This window comes from Peromyscus eremicus, chromosome 3 (genome assembly GCF_949786415.1).
Source record: "Peromyscus eremicus chromosome 3, PerEre_H2_v1, whole genome shotgun sequence".
Taxonomy (NCBI): domain Eukaryota; kingdom Metazoa; phylum Chordata; class Mammalia; order Rodentia; family Cricetidae; genus Peromyscus; species Peromyscus eremicus.
Genome location: NC_081418.1, coordinates 84,752,132 through 84,760,335, shown reverse-complemented (window position 1 = coordinate 84,760,335; position 8,204 = coordinate 84,752,132). Strand labels below are relative to the sequence as shown.

Below are 8,204 nucleotides of genomic sequence, written 5' to 3'. Positions count from 1 at the left end.
CCATCCATTACAGTGGTCCTCCCTCCTCATGGGGGACATCAGGGAAGGGCTGGGATTCAGCGTTCACGGAGCTCTTCCTACTCAACCGAAGATGTGCTCTCCCCACACACTAACTGCCTCTTTAGGAATGGTATCTATCCTACCCCGTGGGCGCTTCTAATACACTCCACTGCCATGGGCGACCCGTCTGCCACTCTGCCCAACTCTGGTTAGATCTTGAGACAGTTTCGCAGAATGTCAATGTGACTTGTGTTCCTGGGACCTCTGCTCCAGGAAGCGGGAGAAGGAAGGGAGAAGACCGTGTAGCGGGGTGACCATGACCAGGGTGTCCCAGGCCACCGTTCACTTGACTTTGGACGTCATCCAAATGCTATATACAAGCCTCATTTAATCCTTTTAATGACCTCCTCGCCTCAAGGAAGAAGAACGTTGGCCCGGGGAAGAAGGTCTTTGGAGAGGACCTGTGAGGGCCCTCCTGGTTGGCCTCTTTTCTTCTAGAAGGATCTCCAGTGGCATGGAGGACTGGGGGTCTGCAGGGCGGACTCTGCCCCTTACCACTGACATTTGTGCTCAGTTTATCTTTACTGTCTCCGCAGGAGGGAAGCGTGACTATGACCCCATCCTAGCCACAAGGAGAGGGAGGAGCAGAGGGGTTGCATGACTGTGCCAAGGTGACTTGGTAAGGGGCAGAGCTGAGCTCTGGAACTTCGAACTTCGCCTTATCGAGAAGCTGTCCTGCCTTGGCTCACGACGTTAGTACAGCAACTGTTGAACGGGCACCTCCATGCGTCTGGTGCTTCACTGCCAGGCTGTGACAAGCACGGATGTTCTCCACGTTCTCCGGATTTCTCATTTCATAGATGAGTAAATCTGGGTTTAGCAGGGCGCCTCGGGTGAGATGACTTCAGATCTTCACAGATGTTAGGTCTGCTAAACCAGAAACTTTCACCCTCCTCTGCCTCCCGTGTACTTCGGTGCCTCCGTTTCCCGAATGCCCATGTGACCTCTTGTGTTCCTGGGACCTCTGCTCCAGCAAGTGGGAGAAAGAAGAGAGAAGACCTTGTAGCGGGATGACAATGACCAGCCTCTCTGGGGTTCTCTCCCACTTCCCTTCCCTTCCCAGAAGAAGTCACCGTTCTGGGATTTCTCCCTCTGTTGGGACAGTTTGGGTCGGGGGTAGACGGGAAGGCTCTGGGTGGGTAAGGTCGCCGCTGCATCACCCCCAGACCAACAAGGCAGGGCAGTGAAGGGCCAGAGCGGTCAACAGCCACGTGCTCAGAACAGTAGTGAAGAGAGCCGACTGCCTTTGGGGAGAGGAGGCGCGCCCCTAACTTGAGTAGGGGGCGGGGAGGGCGAGCAGGAGGAGGCAGGTTCCGGCACAAGACATGGGGGTAGGGGGAGGCCGAGAGCACGCGGACAAAGGAGGCGGCCCTCAGCCCAGCTGTTTTGAAAAATGCTTCCTGTTTCTTTAAAGGCGCTCGCGGCTCGGGCGGCCTGGGCTAGGCAGGCGGCGGCGGCGGCGGCGGCGGCGGGAGCTGCCTCCTCTCCGGGCGGGCGGCGCTGAGTGATCTAGCGAACTGGGCTTCTGTGTAAACTGAGGCTAAACAAACACAGATGGAACGCAGCGGGCGTTCTGCTGAAATGCTGGCAGGGCTGCAGCGACTTCTGATGACACTCTGAGCTCTCCTGGGGGAACGGGCAGCCTCCGAGGCTTCACGGAGCCGGAGGCGCAGCTGCCCCGGGAGTGGGGGAGCGAGGGAGGGACCCGGGGAGGGAGGGTAGGAGGAGAGAGCTCGGCGACAAGGCGGCGCTGAGCACGGCGGCCACCGGGCGCAGCCAGGCGCTCAGCGTGCAGAGCGATCGCAGCGGGCGCGCGTCCCGGGCAGTCCCACGCCCCTGCCTGGCGCCGTCCGCGCCATGAAGCACATCCCGGTCCTCGAGGACGGGCCGTGGAAGACCGTGTGCGTGAAAGAGCTGAACGGCCTCAAGAAACTCAAGCGGAAAGGCAAGGAGCCGGTGCGGCGCGCGAACGGCTATAAAACTTTCCGATTGGACTTGGAAGCACCCGAGCCCGGCGCCACGGCCAGCGCCACCGCCGCCACCAACGGGCTCCGGGACAGGACACAGCCGTTCCCGATCGCGACCCCAGTACCAGCCTCAGTGGCGCCAGCGGTGCCTCCAGGTGGAGGCACGGACACAGCTAGGGAGCTCAGGGGCATCCGAGCGCCTGAGGTCTCAGACGCGCGCAAACGCGGTTTCGCCCTGGGCACAGTGGGACCGAGACTACCCACGCCGCCACCGGCGTCCCAGAGCTTGGCACCCGAGCGTCCCGAGGCGCAGCCCTACCGAGAGCCGGCTCTGCGTCCCCGCATCTTGCTGTGCGCCCCTCCCGCACGCCCCACGCCGTCTGCGCCTCCCGAACCCCCAGCGGCGCCACGAGAGTCCCCCGTGCGCCCTGCGCCCCCCACGCGCCCGGGGGAAAGTTCCTACTCGTCAATTTCACACGTAATTTACAATAACCACCCGGATTCTTCCGCGTCGCCTAGGAAACGGCCAGGCGAAGCGACCGCCGCCTCCACGGAGATCAAAGCCCTGCAGCAGACCCGGAGGCTCCTGGCCAACGCCAGGGAGCGGACGCGGGTGCACACCATCAGCGCAGCCTTCGAGGCGCTCAGGAAGCAGGTACCCACTCTCCGCCGCGGGGCGACAGTGGCAGGAGTGGGTGGGTGAGTGGCTCCAGGATTGGAATCAGGATAAAGGGAATCCCGCAACGCAGGCAGGTTTTGAGTTATCCTTGCTGCTACGGATCTTGGTTTGCAAAGTGGGCCAAAGCTAAGGATCTCTGGCCCAAACACACCCCGGTGTTCCCGAGGGGTAATCTTGTCCGCGCGTCTGACTTGTACAGCAGCGCGCATTTGTCTCCTGGAATCCCTTGGGATCGGTGGGGAATACAGAGGGGGAATACGGGAATTTTCCCTCGGCAAGGGAGGGGAGCAGAGCGTGTACGACCTTTCAGCTCTGCGAGCACTTGGCCTGCTTGGGGTCTTGGCCCCCTGTGGGTGGCACCGAGACCCATAACACCACAGAGGTGCGTTCCTGGCGGGGGCGGGGGCGGGGGGTGGGGTGCCCTGAAATGTAAAGGGAAGTCAGGGGAGCTTGTCAACCCTCTCAGGCCCTGGCTTCCATGTTGACTCAGTTTGCTTGTGGGATCTCTGCACTTGCCTGGTTCCCGGAGTCCCTAAGCACCGGGGCTACAAGCTTGAAGTCCTTCCTGGGACAGCTTTGGGAACTGATGTGTGGGAACTTTCCCAGGAGATCCTGCCCACCATTGCCCTTCCTCTTCTGGTCACATCAGTCACCTCTGCCCAGGAGACGGCTGCTGGGAGCATTCTCTCCAGGGAGGTCTGCAGAGCTGAGTTCTGGATAAGTCTCAGGCTTCTCACCTGACAAGAGCCTGTAGGGGAAGCAAAAGAATACTTAGCTGGAGAATTACCCATGGTGGAGGGGGGGGGGGCAGTTGACAGTTCCACTTAAGATAAGCTTGGTGCTCGCCTGGGACTCTGGTTTCTTGTTTCCTTGGGGACGAGTGAGATCTAAAAGGGTGTAGTATGGGCCTTCCCGTCCAGGTCGTGTAAGGGGGTTGGAGTGGGTGGTGGATGAAAGTTTCGTTTGTTCTGCCGCTGATTAGCATTTGTCTCCTGGAAAAGTTACTCAACCTCTCTGGGCTTTAGCCAGGCACAAACCGTTTCAGAAAACATCACCTTTTTGGCTCACACTCTCCTTTTCCTTCTGTGGGTAAGGTCAGGCAATGGGGACTTAGTCCGTCTATGAATTGGACGTGGAACCCCTAGAAAAACAAGTGGCCTCAATGGCCTTGCAGCCTGAGCGTCTCACGTGAGTGTGGGAGAAATGTTTGATCAGTGGCTGTTCCTGCCTGCAGACACATCAGCTGTTACCCTGAGCTGTGGAGCCAGGACTCTGCCCTAGCCAGCTGCTGTGCCCCTGCATGCCTGGGCAGTGACAGCCTGCAGCGTGTCTTGCAGTCCCTGTCTCGGGACAGGAGGGTGACAGGGCGGGAAGTTGCCTGTACACGTGCCCAGAGCCTCCATCTCATCGCCCTTTATGTGTGTCCAGCCACCTTCTAAAGCCTTTCCCAGAGAGAGCATCCATGGCTGTGTGTTCGTCTGCGTCTCTCGGGTCCTGTGGCTTTTGTAACTTCCAACATGGAACTCTATTTAGTCTTAATGTCCCTGTCAGGACATTTTATAGCAAGCAATACTGAGGCCAGGGGAAGGTGGGCGGCTTAGCCAAGACCGTCTTGTAGTGAGTTAGGGGTTAGATGGCAGCAGTTTCTGGAGAGCTAAAATCTCTGGCTAAAATCTTCCCACTGGGTGGTGCCCTCGGAGACTCTCAGTGATGAGGTTGTTACTATTGTCTCCTTTCATCTCTGCCATCTGTGGGGCAAGTTCAACGAGTGTCTGCAGAAAGTGAGCCCACACATTATCAAAAGAGAGGCTTTGAGTGTACATGCATGTAGTCAAATGTCTGTATGAATGTGTGTTCAGTACATGTATGCAACACACGCACACACCCCTCCTGTTGCTTTTTCCTAACCCTGACTATTCTGTTCTCTCCCTAGATGGGCTGCTGGGCTGTATCACATGCCTGCTTATTGTCTGAGGACAGGAATATAGCCAGGGACTGAGACTATACCCACCATGTCCCCACCACCATAGCGCCCATCTGGTCGAGGGGGTGCTGTGTCACAGGGAACATCTTCCTCTCTGGGCCTCCGCCTCCTATTTGTCAGGCTTTGTGGTCTTTCCGTGTGGCCGTGGACAGTCACCTGTCCACACTTTCCGTGTGGCCGTGGACAGTCACCTGTCCTCTCTGGGCCTCGGCTGCTAAGGTTGCGTCATGATGTTATCCCCTACCTCACGGGCAGCTCCCCTGGGCAGAGGGGACAGAGTCGGACAGGGACAGTAAGGAGGAGGAACATTTCTCAAACGTCTGCAAGGGCCTCAGGGCTGAGCGGGGCTCTGTAAGATGAGACAGTGTGGATTCTTTATCGTTTAAACCATCCCCCTTTACACAGTGTCTCTTTCTATAGCCTTGGTTGGCCTGCATCTTGTTATGTAGACCAGGCTGGCCTGGAATTTATAGAGATCTGCCTGCCTCTGCCTCCCAAGTGCTGAGATTAAAGGCACACACCACCACACCCAGCTTATCTGAAACTTTAATTTGTATTTGTGTGTGTGCACGTGCATGTGCATGTGCATGCACGAATAGATAGATGTGCCACAGACTCAGTGGAGGTCAGAGGACAACTTCCAAGTTGGTTCTCTCTTTCTACCACGGGGGCCTTGGGGGTCGAACTCGGGCTGTTGGACTTGGCAGCGGGCACCCTCTGAGCTGTCTAGGCACTCGTTCAGTCATCCGATAACAAGCGCAGGAAGCGCCAGGCTCTGTCTTAGCATCTTCTGTGTTCCAGCTGGTGCCGTGAAGTGGGCGCTGCCATCATTCCACAGCACCCCGGTTCACACCAGGTCGTCCCGGGGGGCTCGGGAAGCTTACGTGAACTGGCTGAGGTGGCGCAGGGTGTTTGGTGGCCTCACTCACGGGTGTTTGTGCCGCACTGTGTCCGTGGGCCGCTCTTCGGGTCCCAGTTGGGCAGTGCATTCGTGGCGTTGTGCAGATGCAGAGCTGTGTGGTCACCACCAAGCCTGGAATGAATCAGGGTTAGTGAGTCTTTCCAGTGGCCAGTGCTTAATGGCTTTGCTTCTTGGCTTACCCACCCCCGAGCACCAGGGGACCAGTCAGGCCTCTGCCTGTCATTACAATCTACGACCCTCCCAACCGGGAAGAAACAGCAGAGGGGGCCCTGTGGCTGCTGGCAGAGGTCCAGGTGGGAGAGAGTCCCTCTGGTCTGGGGAGAGGGGCTCTGGGGCAGATGGTCAGACCACAGCACTCGCCACCAGCCCAGCTGCACCGGAGTCCTCCTTGCTGCCTCATATGAGGGCCATGTGTGTGCAGCTGGGCCTGGCCACGTGCAGGCTGCTCCCTGCCAGGTGGGAGGGGACCAGAGGAAGGCCAGCTGTACTGGGTAGAGGACGGAAGGGCCTGAGCTGTGGGTCTCGGTTCCCTGGCAGGACCCTCCAGCTGTGCCCACCTTTGGGATGTCTAGCCTGTGGGTGGCTTTGTTCTCTCCCTTGATGTCCGTGGAGAAGCGGCAGCAGAGTGTGATGGGCTTTTAGCTGCTGCTTCTCCCCCTGAGGGAGGTATCGAGCAAGTGGGGTCCAGGCTACCTCCCCCAATGTACCTTGGGGGGGGGGGTCTCCCCAGGTTCATTCAAAGTGACCTCAGAAGGGTATGGGGATGGTGGTCTCAGCTTAGCCTCTCTTGGACTCCCAAATCCTCTGAGGTGAAAGAGACACGGGGGACCCCCAGCAGTGTCTGTGCATCCCCCAGACAGTGGGGGGATGAGCCTGCTCACACTGGAGCTCCCCACAGTTGGCAGGGGGGACAGGACTCTCCCTATCCCCGAGCTCACACTTCCAAGGGAGACTGTTTGTTGAGATTCCTGTGACGATATGTATCTTTGGTCATAAGTTTGTAGGCTGCTTGTCATTACACCAACAAGGACACTTGCAGAAGGTGGCCAGGATCTGTCCCCAGGTCTGTCAGGCCCTGGGGGTGGATGGTTGGGGTCTTAGCCCCTACTTCATTTTGTAGAGACTTGGAATTTTAAGGGACCTTTCTAAGTAGACTTGGCAGGGATATTGAACAGCCCTAGATCCGGGAGTTTCACCCCGTGAGTCCTGCCCCACAGACACGAGAGAATAATTTCATACAGAAGGAATCTAGACTGTCCCTGTCTGCAGGGACATCATGTGCTTGTAGCTCCGGGGGGTCTCTGAGGGCTGCCGCTGAGGGACTGTCAGAGGTCAAAGGGCTTTGAGGGCTTTCCTGCATGTTCTGGAAATGGATTCTTGATTTTGTTTGTGTTGTTTTCCCCACACTTGTCCGCTGTGACCCCATTCTGAGAAGCAGCTGTTGGGATGCCCACGTTTCTGGTGAAGAACCAGGTCCTGTAAGGCCACGGCCCTCCTTAAAGTCAGGACGATGTCCAAGGGACAGCCAGGCCCCGAGGCTGCCCAGCCGGGTCTAGCTTGGGCCGTGGAGGAGGAGTGGAATGTTTGGGGGCCTAGAGGACCGTGTGAGAATGCCAAAGCTGATCTTTTGTGGAGTTTAGAATCCAGGAGCAGGGGAGAGAGTTCAGTCAGTAAGATGTTTGCTGAGGACCTGAGTTCAACGCCCCACCTACAAAGACGTCAGGCACACTGGCGCTGGGGAGGTGGAAACGTGAGGCGCTCTGAGGCTTGATAGCCGATCCAGTTCAGCTGAACCAGTGAGCTCCAGGTTCAGGGGTGACCTTGTTTCAAAAGTTAAGATGGAGAGTGGTCGAGGGGGACCCCTGACATTGGTTTCTGGCCTACACCCGCACAGATGTGTGCAGATACAGCTAGTCCTTATGGGTGAACACGAGGGGGGGGGGGTCCCCTTACCGTTCCGGAAGCTGGGAAGTGTAGATGAAGAGTGGGGCCCAGGTGGCCCTACCTACTCCTTCAACTCCAGGCTCTTGACCAAGCAGGGTCCTGTGCTGGCAGTGGGGTGTGGATGGGACCTGTGGCTTGTTGTGGATGTTCACAGAGGTAATGTGCAAAAGTGGGGTCTTCTGGGATCACTGGCCCCAAACTTTATCCAAAGCTATCCCCACCCCTGTCTTAAGCTAATTGAGAAGAGCCCTGGTCCAGCCATGACTTCAAAACCCAGCATCTCTCTGCAGCTGGGAGACTATGGAGACCACACAGCTGGGAGTCAAGTGCATCTTTGTGGAGTGGACATCATCGCCTTTTCCATAGTGGTCTGCTGGAGAGATGGGTATAGACAGGGCATTCAGAATGCCTCCATCTGCAGGGATTTGTAGGAGGTGGCTATTGGGGACTTTTTACAACACCAGTATATGTCCTCAAGACTCAGTGAGGAGGGGCTGGAGAGACGGCTCAGTAATTAAGAGCACTGGCTCTTTTCCAGAGGTCCTGAGTTCAATTCCCAGCACCCACATGGCGGCTCAAGACTCTTGACTTGAGTTTCGGGGTTTCTGACACCCTCACACAGATACACATGCAGGCAAAACACCAATG

The 8,204-nt window shown here is 57.5% G+C and overlaps 1 protein-coding gene across 1 annotated transcript in view; it reads left to right on the top strand.

Annotated features, from left to right (window-relative positions):
- The first annotated feature begins 633 nt into the window (after positions 1–633).
- Atoh8 (atonal bHLH transcription factor 8) overlaps positions 634–8,204 on the top strand; it is a 32,167-nt gene continuing 24,596 nt past the window's right edge. The window contains exon 1 of the mRNA XM_059257976.1: positions 634–2,682. Coding sequence (XP_059113959.1) covers positions 1,918–2,682 — 765 coding nt within the window. The 5' untranslated portion in view covers positions 634–1,917. The remainder of the gene's footprint in view (positions 2,683–8,204) is intronic.